An 18005-nucleotide genomic window follows, 5' to 3' on the forward strand; every position below is an offset into this window, starting at 1 on the left:
TATCACGTAAGTAAAAAAAAACATCGTACTCATGTTCGAATAAAATATTTTGTAATTTTTATTGCTCTTTGCGTTCCGACAAAAGTTATTACTTTTGTCGGAATTCGGTATTTGTTACGGTATTTGTTATTGCGAAGTTATCACGTGGGCGCTTATATACTAAAATGAATGAAATGTATAAATTAAAAACCTTGTCGTTATATTTAAGTTTATATGAACATTATACAATATGAAAATTATAATGATTCAATACAACTCATTACAAATTTATTTATACTAGTAGCATATAAATAATAATAACTAAATAATATAAACGATATTAATTGACAAGATAACACTACTTTTAGAATTACTACACTTCATGTTGTATTATCAACTATCTGTCTTAAATTCCCCGTCAAAACCTTGCGCGTCTGAAAATCCATTAAACTGTTTATCTAAAAATCCTTTGTCCAAATATCCTTGTTTCCCATAGATTCCTTTCTGACGATCGTGATGAAAATGTCCTTTATTAAAACCAGCACCAGCAGCCAATTTCACACCTGTAGCTTTCGCGCCAACTTTGTCAATACTTCCCTTCGTTTCGTCATCTTCGTAAAATAATTTATCTTTCTCATATTCGTCTTTATGATGCACTTTATGGAACCCTCTGGTTTTCGTTCCTTTTCTGTATTTTCTCTGTTCGTCTCCTTTTATTCCAACAGCTTCGCCAAATCCAGCTTGAGCTAGCGCATATATCTTGTCATCATCATAGGCTCCTTTGTCGTCTACACCAGCAATGTTGAAAAACTTTTTCAAATCACCAATATCGTATTTGCCTTTCAGTCCCACGTTAGTCGCATTCTTCTTTTTAAAGCCGGATGTTTTGAGGCTGGTCTTCGCTTCCTTGGTAGCCTTTTCTGCTTTCTTTCCTATAACGTCTGCTTCATCGAGAATCTTCGAGAAATCATCCAAATCTTCTTCCTCAACTTCATAACGCAGATCGGAGAGGTCAGTATCGAGTTTGTCGAATTCTAAAGAACCGAGGCTCGGCGGCGCTGACTCAGCCAAATAACAAATACTCAATGACAACACGAGACACAGTGTTTTTTGCATAGTGATCTAATTTTTTTGGAGGGTTGTTGTGCAATCGAAGTAGGTTGCGACACTGACATACATGGTCGCTGTTAGGTTTATATAGCCTTAAATCGGAATTACCGAGCAAGGATTGTAGTTTTTCACGGAGATGAGTGCAAATTGTCTGTGGTTCCACGTGAGCGGGCGCGTAATCGACGCGACCACTCGGATCGGTCAAGGTTTATACATCATTAAAGTGTTATAATTATTTTTTATAGAATATTATGTAAGGACAACAATAGTTCAGTATTATTTGAAATATACAGAGTAGGCGCTATCATAATTTCATCTATCGTACCTATATTTCAAATTAATTACTAATTATTGATATATGTTCTTATATAATATTATTATATTAGATACATGCTCTTGGTTTCTCATCGCACACATCGGAATTAATAGCAATTCGCAATAACATAAGGAAATATTAATTATTTAATTTATTTGCAATATTATCTTAACAGGAATTATACCTAATGCGATATATATTGTCATACAATTTAATTGTATTTATTATCAATCACTATACGTACTCGTTACAGTAACTAAACCTACATCTCGTTTCTCAGATCGTAGGTCTACTCACCCGCTAACACTCACTTTAAACAGACCATTTAATGTATAACTAGACTATATGATTATGATTATTGTATGTGTTGTAGAACCTCTTGTTCTAATATAATTTAAAAATTAAAAACATAGATGTCTTATGTCAACTCGTGTAAAACAAGTGCTCAATGATAAAAAAACATTCTCTGAATTTATCCGTATTTTTCATTTCACGTATAGTATTTCATTATTTTTACTACAAATCGTTATCAGCACGAACTTATCTTATTTAGAAGAAGATAATGGCAGGACCTGTAGGAATATTGAATGGAATTACTATGTTAAGAAATCGTGAAGGATATGCAATTTGGAAATTTAAAATGAGAATGTTGTTGATGCATGAAGAGTTGTGGAGTACTGTAAGTGGCTATGCTGACGATGATAAAACGCCTCCCGAGGTACGTTTCCGTAATGACCAAAAGGCTCTTTCAAAAATATGCCTAACGGTTGACGGTGGTGCTATTACGCATGTCAGAACAGCTACAACGGCGAAAATGGCGTGGGATGCTTTGCAAACAGCGTTTGAAGATAAAAGCTTAGGCCGAAAGTTAGCACTAGAGCGGAAGTTATATAGGTATACTTTATCAGATTTTGCAGATATAGAATCCTATATAATAGCTATAACAACGACCGCGCAGGATCTAGCTGATATTGGTAAGAAAATTGAAGATAGTTCGCTTGCTGCAATCATTCTAGGTGGTCTTACATCACGATATGAGCCCCTGATAATGGCTCTAGAGCACAGTAATATAGAAGTCACTAGCGAAATGGTGAAAACTAAACTATTGAGCGAAATGAGTAGAGAAACTGAACGTGATGTACCAGCACTGCGCTCATTGCATAAGAAGGGTATAATATGCTATAAATGCAGAAAACCAGGGCATAAGTCTCCCAACTGTCCTCTTAAAAAGGATAAACCAAGTTTTGTTTATAATAAAAAGGAAGCAAAATGTGAAACGGGTCTTGTTGTGAATAATGAGGAAGAACGGGTAACGAATTCGAAGCAAGTTATCACTGAAATGTCTTTATCTTCACTAGAAAGTAAAGACTTTAACAGATGGATTGTGGATTCAGGTGCAACTGTTCATATGACTCCCCGTGCAGATTGGTTTATCAACTATCGTCCTATAGATGGAGGTACAATTACTGTGGCAAATGGAGAGAAATTGGCAGCTATAGGCGTTGGTGATGTATCTATTGATACAAATAATGGAGTCTGCAGAATAGCTGACGTCGTGCATGTTCCACGCCTAAACTGCAATTTGCTATCAGTAAAGCAGGTTGTTGAAAAAGGTTTTTTAGTAATTTTTGATAAAAATGGTTGTAATTTTTATAAAACTGATGATGTATCTTATTTAAATAATGCTGCTTTTCATGGTTCTTATAGTGGTGGACTGGTTCATTTAGATTGTTCTGTTCGTTTACCACAAAATATAGCGTACATTGTTAATTCAGAGCTTTCAAAGTTTCAGCTTTGGCATAAGCGTCTGGGACATCTCTGCCGTATTGGTATGGACCTACTCAGAAAGGGTCTTGCTGTCGGTGTGAAGTACGTAGAAGTTGACAAAGAACCATGTATACCTTGTATTGAAGGTAAGCAAGCAAGGAAGCCCTTCAAGAGGCTGAAGTATAAGAGAGCTACATCAGCACTGGAATTAGTTCATACAGATGTTTGTGGACCGATGTCAACTACTTCATTCAAAGGCAATAAATATTTTATTATTTTTGTAGATGATTATACGCGTTTTATATTTGTTTATTGTATGAATTCTAAGACAGAAGTCATGTCAAAGTTTCTTACATTTCAATCACTTGTTGAGAGACAGACTGGTGCGAAAATTAAAATACTGAGATCGGATAATGGTACTGAGTATGTCAATAAAGAGATGGCGGCCTACTTAGATTCTCAAGGAATCCAACACCAAACAACGGTTCCATATAGCCCTCAACAAAATGGTGTTAGTGAACGTTGTAATCGCAGTATTATAGAAAAGGCTCGTGCTTTGCTGTCACATGGTTCGCTTTCTAAGGGATATTGGCAGGATGCAGTAGAAACTAGTGTTTATTTAAAAAATCGGTCTCCTCATCGCGCAATTGAAGGTAAAACACCATTCGAAATGTGGTATGGGAGCAAACCTGACCTGTCTCATTTAAAGGTTTTTGGATGTAGATGTTTAGTTCATGTACCGTCATATCATAGAACTAAGTTAGACATGAAAGCAACGGAACACATCTTTGTTGGATATTCAGATGATCCAAGAAGTTATTATTTCCGTAACGTGGAAACGCCACGAAGCTTGATTAAGTCAAGGGATGTTACTTTTTTCGAAAATAATTTTACAGGATTGAAAGAGATGCCTGAAAATAATTTAAACCTTAGTTTTAATCCCAATGTTATTAATTTGTTATCGCAGATTTCATCATCTGATGCAAATCCATCTTTGTTGCCGGAAGAGCAAAATGACTTTGTGGATGCTGTTGATGATATTGATGACAACTCAGATGATTTAGATCATTCATCTTCATTGCCATCAAGTGGTACTAATGATGAACCTTATGGTGGGTCTGAGTCAAGATATCCTCAACGAGAACGTAAGCCTCCAGATTATTTTTCATATAGTGCTCTTGTCAATGATATTCTGAATGATGATCCGAAAACGTTTCATGATGCAATATCTAGAGATGACAAAGATAATTGGATCTCTTCAATGAAGGAAGAATATAATTCCTTATTAAAAAAGGATACTTGGATTTTGGTAAATAAACCAAGTCATAAATCCTGCATTCCCTGTAAATGGGTTTATAAGCTAAAACGAGATGCTGATGGTAACGTAGTGAAGTACAAGGCTAGATTAGTTGCCAAGGGATTCACACAAATAGAAGGTGTAGATTACCATGAAACCTTTTCACCGGTTATACGCAACTCATCACTGCGAATCCTACTAGCTTTAGCAGTGCAGGAAGGGTACAAAGTTCGGCATATGGATGTCGACACAGCCTTTTTAATGGTGACTTGGAAGAGGAAGTATATATGACACAACCTGAAGGTTTTGTTCGTAGAGGTGATGAGAATAAAGTCTGTTTATTAAGAAAATCTTTGTATGGTCTGAAACAGGCACCAAGAGCCTGGAATACAAAGTTAAAACAAACTTTGTTGGCTATAGGATTTATTCAAACTCCTTCTGAACCTTGTGTTTTTACCAAAAAGATTTCGAATAAAAACTGTTTAATACTGGCAGTTTATGTAGATGACATTGTTGTTATTTATAAAGACAATGTGACGTTTGAGAAGTTTAAATGTGATTTTGGAAAATATTTTACAACAAAAGATTTAGGTATAATTAGTTTCTTTACGGGAATAAATATATGTTCGCAAGAAAATTCTATAAAATTATATCAAAGAACATATATAGAAAAGTTGTTGAAGAAATATGATATGCAAGATTGCAAAGGTATTTCAACACCACTTGCATTAAAGAAATTAGAACCTGGTACAGGTGAGTCTAATGATTCATATCAAGCTCTAATTGGATCTCTCATTTTTTGGCTGTTAACACGAGACCAGATATAGCTTATACAGTAAGCTATTTGAGCCAATTTAATACAAACAACGATCAGAGTCACTGGCGTGCTGCTAAGCGGTGTCTTCGCTATTTAAGTGCCACTAAAGATGTTGGTATAACTTATAGGAAAGTGGAAGATTTTAAACTACAAGCTTATGCAGATGCAGATTGGGCAAATTGTCCAGTTGATCGACTTTCATACACTGGATTTTATTTCGAGTTCGCATGTGGTCCAATATCTTGGGAATCACGGAAGCAGCCTAGTATTGCTTTATCTTCGGCAGAAGCCGAATACATGGCTTTAACTTCAGCCACTAAAGAAGCTTGTTTTATAAAACGTTTTGTCACTGAAGTAACTGGTAGATCACCAAATGTTGTTATTTTCTCTGATAGTCAAAGTGCGCAAAAACTTGCATTGAATCCAGTCCATCACAATAGGACTAAGCACATTGATGTAAAGTTTCATTTTGTTAGGGAAAAAGTTAATGACAAGGTTGTAGAATTAATGTATATGCCTACAGATGAGCTACCTGCAGATTTGTTGACAAAGCCATTGGGTCCAATAAAGCATGTAAAATGCATGAAAGGCATGGGTATGAGTTAATATATAGTTGTATATTAGTTTTATAAGAAACTGTATTTTACTATATTGTTATTTTATGTTTTTAATTTATTAAGGGAGGATATGTTGTAGAACCTCTTGTTCTAATATAATTTAAAAATTAAAAACATAGATGTCTTATGTCAACTCGTGTAAAACAAGTGCTCAATGATAAAAAAACATTCTCTGAATTTATCCGTATTTTTCATTTCACGTATAGTATTTCATTATTTTTACTACAGTATGGTCATTATTAAGATTTGCTATTTGTTATATCGAATCACATATTAATTAATAAGGAGCAGTGCACAACAGCCAGGTTTCTATTCATTAAAAGTTTTTATTAATTGTAGCCATCAGTGGCGAAAGGTGACATTTTTCGATAGCGAACCCCACACAACATATAGGTACTAAATGCATGAATGCAATCTGCAAACTGTGATATTGATAATTAGATTCTAGATAAAGGGAAACGGACGGAAATCGGGTTATATAGACCCTTCTTCACTGGTATTCACATTTTTCTGTAGATAGTGTAGCATGTGCAGGGAAATCAGTTCGCGTAGTGCGTATTTTTATTACAACTGTGAAGCGTCTGTGTGTACATTGCAATGCGCGTATTTTCATGATTCATATCAATTTTCATACCAATTACGTACAATTTGCAAATTCCACAAGGTTTTCCTAGTTTTCGTTCGCTTTAAGTCATATTGCCACTATAGGAATTGGAAACATCAAGAATTATGAAAAAAATAAAATTACGATAATAAATAAGTCTTTTTATTTCTCAATTATTTTACAGCGATCGATATTTAACTACTTTTTAGGATATTATTTTAGATAAAATGGCTGTAACACCACGTAATCTTTCAAAATACTTCAGAAGTAATTAAGTTTCAGCACTACACCTAATTCAATTTTCCACTGAATGATAGACCTCGCTACCAAGGTCCCAATTAACTGATAATATCATAAGTATAAATTAACTGCATTTCTATAAAAAGACAAAAGCATTTAAGTAACACACGTAGTTGAGTTTGTTGCAATCATGCTGGCGTGTACAATACCCATCGGTTCATATTATTTGTTTACTATCGTGATGTATGTACTACGAATACTAATTAATCTATACTAATATATAAAGCTGAAGATTTTGTTTGAACGTGCTAATTTCAGTAACTAAACCAATTTTGCCTTTTTTCACTAATAGGAAGCTACATTACTCCTGAGTGCTATAGGTTACTCTTTATTCCGATTTTTTATCTCGGAATAACTTTTTGATGCGGGCGGAGCAGCAAGTAAAAGCTAGTAAATTCTAATAACGATGAATCATCCTTATCCCTTGAATGAATAGGAAGTTAGAGCTAAAATTGGAGACAGTAGATACAAATGTAGAAATTATAGACGCGAATTAAATTAGTTACAAGGTTGGCCTTTGGTATGCAAGGGTCCGACTGGGTACCACCTCAGTGTCTATTTCTGCCGTCAAACAGCAGTGTCATGAACTGTTATATTACGGTTTGAAGGATATTGTAACCAGTGTAGTTACTGGCCATTATGGGAGTAATATCTTATGTATACTTATATCTTAATTTATTTAATTAATAAGACACACCATCAACATGTTCGTTCTACACTGCCGAAGATATGTTATGTAATACTATAAGATCTAATGCATCTGTATAGGTAATATAGGTCTGTTATAGGTAATCTGTTTTTTAAAAGGAGTCCTTTGAATTCTTACATTTTGGTTTTATGAACTCCATTATTTGAACCTTGCAAGACATTGAGACCAAAGACGTTATACCATGACAGATTCATGCTGCTGTCCAAACCAAAATTCTGCCTCCCAATCCCTGTGTGATGACCTACGTTTTTTGGAAAACGGGATACCCTTCCAACCTAGAAAAAAGTATTCACATATCCTTGCATTAAGGCAGGTTGACAACACTACAAAGTTCCTAATTACTATTATAACTGTAATGAAAATATGGCACGTATAAAATATGATTATGTATAGCGAATTGTTCGGCAAATGGAGTTATGTTTTGCCTTGTTCTACTTACAATAATTGATTGTTAAATTTGTTTACTTAGCACGAAACCTTAATAACAATAATAGCAGTTTTGTGGTTCTGTGCCTCAAAAGAAACTCTTATAGGGATCACTTTGTTGGTATCAATTTGAAATTTATATCAAATTCCTCAGTCTACGACCTCCGTCAGTAGTGATAATCAAACTTAGAAGTCAACTTGATCAAAAGATATAACTGTTTTTGTGGCATATTTTGCGATTTCATTGAAAAAATTAAAACCTATAGTGTATGGGTAGGGTACTTCGCGTTGAACTAAAATAATGAAATTGGCAAAAAGCAATATCTTACAGCACATGTAAAGGACAAAATTGTAAAATGTAAATATTATGCACTGTAGTAACAAAAAAGCGAATTGACTATTACAAACTTATTATTCACGGTTGGTGCAATAACTAGGGATCAAGTGGCAAAGTTGACTTTGTCAAATATACACTGACATACTTAGATACCTTACCTACACATTGCACGTAAGGAACCCTCGGCGCGCAAATCCAACTAGCATTTGACCAATCTTTAATAAGATATGTATTTAGTAAATTATGTTATTATTAATGATCAAAATGAAGTTTATGTACATGCGTTCAGGCATGGAAATAATAAAAATCATAACCCTCCTTTTCCAGTCGGGTAAAAATTACACACCCTCATCAGTCACACATAAATAGTACCTAGTATCCTAACTACAATACTAGGCATTATGTCATCATTTTGTGCTACTTCATTATAAAAAGATATGAAAACCGACTCATCTTATCCTGTGCTACGTACGCTGCATATCGATTTTGAGACAATGTTAAGCAATATTGGTTTCATGGTGCTCTAGAGTAGCTTTAAATAATTTCTAAAATGATTATCAAAAAACATGAAAGTACGTAGAAATAGAAACGGCACTCTTTGGTAAGTTTAAAATAAACTGTGTTAGTAGGTACACATGGAATACTTTCCTACAAACCCTTTATAATTTAGCTATTGTATTTAAACAAAAATAAAGCCTTAAAATTATGCAAATGCCTAATACAAAAACGAATTTATACTCCAAATATTTATTCAATGCTATAAAAAATATGTAAAGCATCATCGCATATCAAACATAACAAAATATCACGAACTGTTAACATTATAACACATATTTACAATGACTCGAGCCTATTCTATGCTTTGTGATGATCATCTTCGTCATCATCATCATCGTAATCGTCATCATCGCCGTAAGCGTAGTCCTTTTCATGGCTACTGGCACCCTTCTTGCCGAAGTCGTCGTGATGGTTGTAATGGCTATCTGCACCCTCCTCGGCAGAATGGCCCTTATGGAGATCATCAATATGGCCTTTAGCATAGGAGCCCGCTTTACCAAATTCACCCTTATCGGCAGCTGAATCGTGGTGTCCGCCTTTCTCATGAGCTCCCTTCTCGGATCCGTGGTGCTCGTTCTCAAAGCCATGCTTCTTGAAGTGACCGCTGTTGTCGGCAACGTCGTAGAAATCGTGGTCCTTCTTGAACTCGTCCTTGTGGAAGACCTTGTGGTAGCCGGTGATGTCTTCGCCCTTGCTGTGGTGCTGCTTATACCCATGGTCTCCGCCTTTGTAGCTCTCGCCGGATGCACTGTGTTTACCGTGAGCGTCGACCTCATCGTGATGTCCCTTCTTTCCTCCTTCACCTTCATGGTAGAAACCCTCTTTATGTTCATTGCCGTAGTGTCCAGATTCACCCTTCGCAACGTGATCCTTGGAATGATAGCCCTTGCTGCCCTTTTCACCGTGCTCGGAGTGATGTTTTGCACCGAAATCGTTACCGCCGCCTTTAGCAAATCCGTGGCCGTCTAGATCACCTCCATCGATGTATTCTTCAGAGTGTTCGTCCTCATCATCATGCTCAGCGTCTTCAATAGCGATGGGCTTGGCTGCAACATAGGGCAGCGGCGCTGGAGCATACTCGGCTAAAGGCAGCGGTGCGTACGGTAAAGGTTTGTAAGCTCCGACGTGGATTAGACTCGCCGGGCCGGCGTTGTCGCTGCGGTAGATGTAGCTGGTAGCCGCCGGTGCGTAATCCACCTGAACCCCCGCTGCCACCGCGAACAAAACGCAAACAGCTGTTTTGATCATGATGAGATGTGTCTGGCTCTGCAACCCGTGCTGTAATAATTTGACATGCCCGTTGCCCAACATATATACTTGTTTAGAGACAAAAGGACCCTGAGTGTGTTCGTTACCTTTCTTGTCCATGTAACAAATTGTTATCAAACGAGGTTATAGGTGACAATGATATTGGTAATGAAAAAGTTGTCCATTGTGCAATATGCCGTCGGCGCTGACCGCAAGATAATAGGCGTGAAATGCTTTTTTCTGCGGATCCGGTGAGGTTGTGTTAATGGTCTCATTCAACTCCGCGACACATTGCGCTCGTTGTTGACGCGTGACTAAATTATTCATCTTGTTATCGATAATATTAGGTCAGATATTGTTGTTTACAGTAATAATAATATTGTTAATAGTGAAGGATAAATAAGGCAAAGTAAGTTAAATCAGCATAAATATGTGAGATGTTGCTCGCGAGATCTTAATTTACCATAGACGAGCACTAACTACGGATTTTAAGCAATAATCTTCCTAAGGAAGTCAGATCCTTTCCGGCATAAGGCAAGACGTCCTTTAATTATTCTAAAACAAAGCGTTATTTTTAGCAAACTAAAGTAGAAAGCGTTGGACAGTCTAGTCTTAAATCATTGAACTTTTTTAACGACACAATATTATTATTGCCTATTTTATGCAATTTTGTGTAAAAACTGCTTGTCGGGCGACATTGGGTGTTAGAAAACTCAACAATGACTTAATTATGCCTATCGTAATCAATATTATCTTGTCGTAATTACAAACAAGTTTTTGATTTAAACATATTATGTACAGTCTAAAAGAACCGTTGATGTTTATTTTCTTATTTTTTTTATTGTTTTTCTTTATGTATGCGGAATTTTTGTGACGTAGGTACATGAATTTCCTTACCATGTAATTAATTAGATCTTAACGGAACTAATTAAGAAATATACGTATTCATATCTATATTTAATTTTATTTATTAATATTACTACATATTTAATTTTATTAATATTTAATAAGTATACTTTTCAAATTTTACAATCTTTTAGTCAAATTACTAAGCATTATAAGTTAACTTTTCAACATTCTATATTTATGAATGCAGGGTAGTGCTTAGCTAAGGAAAGTTCTTAGTAACTATAAGTAACTGGTAATGGGCGTTTCTGACGCTCTTTTTATTGCTTGACAACATCTAATGACTAACCAGGTAAACAAAAAATATATATAAAGTAATACAATGTCAGTATTTGTTTAAAAAAAATTACCCATTCCGATAACTGTTTGTGCACGACGGAGTTTGGCAAAATCTAAAACTGGTTAACAGTCACACGGAGTTATTCATTGTATTGTTAATTAACGGATTTCCTATATGCGATATGCCATTACAAAAGATGCTTGACATTTTTCAGTGTATTATAATAACTATAAACGCAATAATTAAGTGGTTTTTTAGATTTTTCAGCTTCCGTAGCGTTCAGTGAGGGAACTTATTAAAATTTAGTAAAGATTTGCAACCAGGACAAGTATATTTACCCGCAAATGTTTTAAGTCTTTATCGCATACGCAAGCTGACTGACTCCATATTTGGTAAATCATATAAGTTATGTTAAATATTTTTTTGGGTATGGATAGTTTTTGAAGGCGGTATAATTGTTTGTTAAAACGATTTGTAAAGCACACAGTAGATTGTAAATGTTATGCACACCAAAATGGCCATGTATATCTGCATATATAACAAATGTACCTCAGTTTAAATTTAGCTATAAGATAATATGTGAGGTGTGGTAGTGCTATTTAAATAAATAAGTAAATAAAAGTTAATAGATATAAAAAAAAATAAAGGAATATTCTAACGTTAAGGCTATCGCTAGGATATGTCATTCTCATACATAACATTAGCGTCACCTATTGTTTACATTATATGCATCTCGGCTACGGCCCCTGGCTTACCAGGTACCCATTGTAAATGTTAGGTACGTACTCCTAAAGAATACCGAGTAGGTACTAAGATAGGTACCTAAGAGCGGCCATGACAACCGTCATCACGGTGGTGGTACTGTAATTTAATTTAGTTGCTGCATAACCTGTTATATTTGAGTCTTCTCACATACATTTTAGACCCATAGTAATAAGTTCCTATTCAAAATGATACAAGAGTAAAACTTGTAAGTTTATAGGCCCTTGATAAATCATTACATTAATCTTAGGACATACTAAACCATTTTTAAAAAATCTTTCAAGTAAAGACACTAGACATCATAACAATAAGATATTCTCTAGACTTATAGGTATTATTCTATAATTTTGTAATTTAAAATTAAGTTAATTTCTAAATGTACATAAGTCTGCATAAATAGTATTTTGTACTTTTTATTAATTATAATTTGTACGCCACATAGGCCATACATGATTTACAAAACTTACTTTTTTTGTGTGTTTAAAATATATAATTTTGAAATTGGATTATCCCGAAGTAACACGGGCTAGATATTTTATTTTGACTCTCCTTTATTCCAAAAAAGTCTTCCGAGCAGGCGGGGCTTCGAGCACAACGCCAGCAAAACCTAGAAAACAGTTTAATGATTGTTAACCAATATTCGATTCATCTGTACTTTTGATAAAAATGTCTCAAAGAAGAACATTTCATGCTCAATTTAGTTTACCGGTGTGGTTGATTTGTGTGAAATTTCAAGTATTCATCCATTGAATGGGTGTTTAAACCGTAACATTGTTAAATATATTGTCTTAGTTTATATAGTTTGTTATTTGACTCTGGTCTTTATTTGAGTCGAAGTAAAGGTTTTTGTTATTATAGACAATTTTGTTCTATATTCAATAAACATTATGGAAGTTACTTATTTATTATAAATCGTAATTATATATTGTCGTTAATTGCTAAGTTTGTTCGACACTTTTAATTCTTAAAGCAATAATTTAAAGTGTTTTTTAATTAATAAATATTTCGTATTCGTGTCCATTTTTCTGATAATTTTTAAAGGGGATATAAAAACACGCATACAGGGTTTAGTATGGCCTATCTTTATCTTACATTAATACATATTTACAAAAAACATTAGCAAAAAATCAACAATACTAAAATAATTATCTTTAACACGCCAAAATCAATGTTTGACCTCGTAGCCGTAGCTCTTGCCGCCATAATCTTCGCCCTTAGCGCCAAAGTCTCCGCGCTTGTGGAGTCCAGAGTTTCCTCCACTTTCGGCAGAGTGCTCCTTGCTCTGGTTTTCTCCGGATTGCTTCTCGATATGCTCGTCTTTTCCATATCCACCTTCATTGTGTCCAGACTTATGTGATCCGCCCTTCTCGTGACCTCCCTTCTCATTTCCATGGTTTTCGTAATCATCTCCGTGTTTGTAAAAACCTCCTTTCTTGTCTTCTTTATCGTAAAAGTCGTGGTCTTGTTTGTATACATTCTTGTTGTAGACATTGTGGTATCCTTTGACCTCTTCCCCTTTGCTGTGAGATTCTTTGTGTCCGTGATCTCCTCCTTTGTATCCTTTCCCTTCAGCGTACTCCTTTCCCTGTTCGTCGGCCTCGTCATGGTGTTTTTTCTTACCACCTTTTTCTGATGATGCGAATGATGCGTGCTTCTCTGCATGGTAGTCTCCGGCGCCTCCTTTCCCGTAGTGGTGTATTATTTGAAATCCTTTGTATCCCTTGTCTCCATACTCGTGATGGCCCTCTGAGCCGTAGTCTTTGCCACCACCTTGCTCTTTATAAAGGCCATCCTTAAAACTACCTAACCTATGAAGGTAGTCATCAAAGCTCTTTTTGTAGTCATCGTAATGGGCAGCATAATCAAACATTTTTCCGTAGTCCTCATCAGCAATTCCATCAACTTTCTCGTTATCCTCCTCCTGTTTCTCTACGACTGGTTTTATGTAGGACTCACTTGCCTCGGAGGCTTCTTTGCTCTCATCTTCCTTGACAGGTCCCAATGCGACGTTAGCATGAGCTTTGTACGCTTGTGGCTTCTCGTATAACTTCGACAAGTGTTCCATAACTTCACTTTCACCCATTTGAATAACACTCGCGGGACCGTCGGTTCCTTTTTTGTAAATGTAGCCGGTCGCGGCCGGTTGAAGGTCAGACCCCGTGGTACGGACCATGACCATTCTCTCCACTGTCTCCCGCATCTCCATGCAGGCGGCGCAAACCACTAGGAATATAACTGAGGCGACAGTTCGCGCCATGTTGGACAGACAGCCGCTAGAGCAATGACGACAAAGGTCACGCCGGGTATTTATATAGTGAACATAACACTGGATAGAACATTGACATTCTTCACAAATGGGCCGATTCGAGAGCGCTGTCTAGATTGGGCAATGGGCTTCTGTGTCAATGATAATGAAAAACCCTGTATTAATTTATACGGTGCATTGCTTCGCGTCTAACAAAACGGTGTATTAAAAGAAATTCGCAAATTAAATTGAGTTCAATTGGATTCTTTCTTATGTTGAAACCGACTATAAGCGCATGCGTTTATTGCGTGACAAAAGTGTATTATCATTTGTAAATAAATTAAATAAACAAAAAATAAGTCAAACACATTTATTTGAGGTAATAAAAAAATACAGTACGCATACACATAATGATTTAGGAAGACACATGCATTGTATAAAGAATAATTATGTAATGAACATGTTAATAATTATGAAAGTTGGAGAAATTCTTCAATTTTTTATGGCGTTTTACATTGTTTGCAGTTTTTGATCTTCCCACATATATTTCGTTGTCATGGCCGATAGTTAGGACTTTATTGTTAGTTGCGAATTCATTTTCAGAATTTTCGTTATTATTTATCACCATGAAGTCGTCCTGTTGGTCTAATGTCTGAGGATTCATTCGATAGAAAAGCGCATAAGGCGTATCATCAATTTTTTCCTGCAGACTTCCTATCCTTAGAACTTCAGATCGTCTAATTTGATCCTTTACCATATTTTTGTCTTTGCCGATATATTTTCTCATCGTATCAGATATGACGTTGCGTTTAGACTTAAATACTTCCTCATTATAAGTGTTATTTGTATCTCTTTTCAAATATTCTCCCTTGATACGCCTATCAGGTGTCTTGTACGCCATGTCGTTGAGAACTCGTGCCATGATTTGCGAATTGCGTTCACTGAATGAGGTCTTATGTAGCGTTTTGTCGACAATGGGTGAAGGTGCCCCTCGCTGGTAGCCGGCCCTGGTAATTGGTCCGCGCTCTGGTATCGCTATCAACTGGCGGTTGTTGTTCAATCTGACTACTTTCTGCGGATCGGTAGAGATCTGCGTTTTGCGTACGTTTAACTCGACTAAATTCGGTTTGTTTTCGTGCGATTCTCTCTGGTATCCGTGTCTCATTTGATTATGTGTTTGATGATTGAAATCGTTACGTGTTCTTGTGTTCGCTTGATTTTTCGGCATACGCTTTGGTTTGTTTTCTATTTGGGGGTTAGGTTCTCTGTGTTCTTCCTCAATGATTCGTCTATTGTCTTGTCTTGGACTATTTTCTGGTCTGTCATTTACTGCTTGGACTTTAGAGTTCTTGGTTGGTTCAGCATATGGCATTTCTTGCTGTTCTTGCTGTCGATTCTCAGTTTGTAATGGAGGGACACTAATGCCATCCATCTTCGTCACTCGGAAATGTGAGTCCACGACGTGTTCGTTACTGTCCAGTTTTTGAAACTTCATGGGTCCTGAGAAGTGTTTCCTTTGTAGAGCGCTCAATCCTACGTATCCTACCTCGTGGTCTACCGGGACAAATCTCCCGGTGGGATTTTCGTCGTATATGTAATACCCGAGCACTGGTGGCGCGATATTTATGCAGACAAAAGTACTAATTAAATTAAATAGTGTCTTCATGTTGGTTGATTTCGAACTAACTGAGATAGCCTGGTGTGTCCATCTTATAAATTTCTTGCGCTTATGCTACAGTCACTATGTTTGTTTGCTTTGAAAGAGTAAACAAACAAACAAACTGATCACATTCATCTGCTTGGTACGTGCGTCCATTATAAGGTAAAGTCTACACCTCCCTTATTAAATTATACACAAATTATGTTTTGTAATAAATATTTCCCAGTTGTTGATCACTCAACAAATAAGCAATTAGAAATCTATAGTGACAGAAATTGTATTTAATTTTTTTATTAACTTAAATTTATCGTAAACTAAACGTCGGTAAATCATATTTTTCGCACTGAACAATACATTTTAGTACGCCTACGTAGGTATTTTAAACCTTTAGACATGTTCACAATTATTATTATTAAAGTTAATTTGAATCCACACTTAAAGTAATAAGAAAAAATGGTGCACGATATTTTTTTAGTTCAACCACGAATTACATTTTTTATGTGTCAGCATAGCGGTTACGAATGACAAGGCACCCTTTATAGATCACGTTTACCGCGTCTGTATCGAACTAACCACGAGGTTCAATGTTTGTCCTTTTGTCAATAAAAATAATTGATTATACCGACCTACATAATTGATTGAAATATTATGTGTAGGTACTAAACCGCTCTGAAATTACCACACGTTTACAATGTGATATTATCAAAATAAAGTGCATTACTCACCCTTCATTCTCACTAACAATACATTGTGTTATTTTCTATGTAAACATTAAATTAAAACATCTTACAGTTTACATTGTGAGATGGTCGGGGTTTTTTCGCTAGTCGCTAGACGCTGGCGGAACAAGTGCACGCAGAGGCAGCGATGAAAACCTCATTGCTGATGATAGTTGGGATATGCAGGATCGTATCCCTACAAGGAAGGTTAACTGTCAAGTACTCCACTCCACCTGCGAAACTAACAGAATCCAAGCCCCCTATAAGACTGGTCCGGGAAGTGTTTGACGATGATTCTTTAACTGGCTTTTCGAGGGAAGAAGATGGACAGAGTGACGAATTTGTGCAGTCATATAACAGAAGAGCAAGGTATTTCTACAAATACAAGGAGCAATCTTCGCTGCCCGGACGTTCTATGGCTCGTCTGCCGCGAGGATCGAATGGGAATGCTTCTGCTAACAACACGGAAAGACATGTCGCCTCTGCCGATTCACAAACGGTGTTAATAAAAAAACCCATACCCAAATATAACGAGGGCGATTATGATGAAGATTTCCAAGCTAGAATTAATAAAGCTGCAAAGACTGTCGCAGATTCTGGTGAACATGAAGACGAAGACTTCAATGTGGATGACTACGATTTTGATGTTAATCATGACGAATTTGCAGGTAGAGGTAAGCCTCTAGAACCTAGAATAAAATTAAAGGAAACTAATGAACCAATCCAACCCATTGTTGAACAACATCTACCAAATCTTGAAGTGGAAACACCAAAACCAAAACCAGAAATAAAAATGCAGAGCAAAGTGAACATACCGCCAGGACGCACTCTTTTACTAAATAAAAAGGAACGGGCTGTGCCGACAAAAAGTAGTAAAATATCTGAAAAAACAAAAGATGACGATTATTATGAAGATGTTAATATAAAAGATGCAGCAAAAGAAAAAATACGGTCGGTCGATGATGACTTTGGTGACGATAATGAAGAAAGTAAAGAATTAGATCAAAAACGATCTTATATTAGAAATGCGAGGTCGCCATGGAGATTGCATTCCTACGCGCACAAACTAGGAGAAAAGAGCCCAGCAATAATGTCTAAAGCTTTAAGCATACTACCTATGTTCCCTCAAGTACCAAAGGCTGAGCAGCCGATTGAAGAAGAAACTGATAGCGACTCTGAAATATACACTACGATTTAATTTCAACGTTGTTTTACTATGTTTATGAATTATTATGGCATATTATATTATTTTGTCTGCTTTTGCTTTTGTTATACATGAGTGTTTACAGTACATTGAAATAAAATACCAAATTAAAGGTTTTGAATCAAATGATTTTTGTTTATTATA

General features: G+C 36.0%; 3 protein-coding genes across 3 annotated transcripts; 1 reads left to right on the forward strand and 2 right to left on the reverse strand.

The window, feature by feature from the left end:
• Positions 1-250: 250 nt before the first annotated feature.
• LOC115440506 lies at positions 251-1162 on the reverse strand. Its single transcript, XM_030164847.2, has one exon. The coding sequence runs from the start codon at positions 1093-1095 to the stop codon at positions 373-375; it is 723 nt and encodes a 240-aa protein (XP_030020707.1). The 5' UTR covers positions 1096-1162; the 3' UTR covers positions 251-372.
• A 7848-nt stretch (positions 1163-9010) lies between these two features.
• LOC115440525 (sarcoplasmic reticulum histidine-rich calcium-binding protein) lies at positions 9011-10163 on the reverse strand. Its single transcript, XM_030164870.1, has one exon. It carries the CDS (start codon positions 10146-10148, stop codon positions 9135-9137), a length of 1014 nt encoding a protein of 337 aa, XP_030020730.1. The 5' UTR covers positions 10149-10163; the 3' UTR covers positions 9011-9134.
• A 6556-nt stretch (positions 10164-16719) lies between these two features.
• On the forward strand, positions 16720-17987 carry LOC115440517. The gene has a single exon (XM_030164858.2). The coding sequence runs from the start codon at positions 16806-16808 to the stop codon at positions 17853-17855; it is 1050 nt and encodes a 349-aa protein (XP_030020718.1). The 5' UTR covers positions 16720-16805; the 3' UTR covers positions 17856-17987.
• Positions 17988-18005: the final 18 nt, after the last annotated feature.

The sequence above is a fragment of the Manduca sexta genome, chromosome 6, assembly GCF_014839805.1.
Source record: "Manduca sexta isolate Smith_Timp_Sample1 chromosome 6, JHU_Msex_v1.0, whole genome shotgun sequence".
Taxonomy (NCBI): Eukaryota; Metazoa; Arthropoda; class Insecta; order Lepidoptera; family Sphingidae; genus Manduca; species Manduca sexta.

Bases quoted from the DNA above. Each gene is read 5' to 3' on its own strand.
- LOC115440506 (XM_030164847.2), bottom strand. From the start codon at position 1,095: ATGCAAAAAACACTGTGTCTCGTGTTGTCATTGAGTATTTGTTATTTG.
- LOC115440525 (XM_030164870.1), bottom strand. From the start codon at position 10,148: ATGTTGGGCAACGGGCATGTCAAATTATTACAGCACGGGTTGCAGAGC.
- LOC115440517 (XM_030164858.2), top strand. From the start codon at position 16,806: ATGAAAACCTCATTGCTGATGATAGTTGGGATATGCAGGATCGTATCC.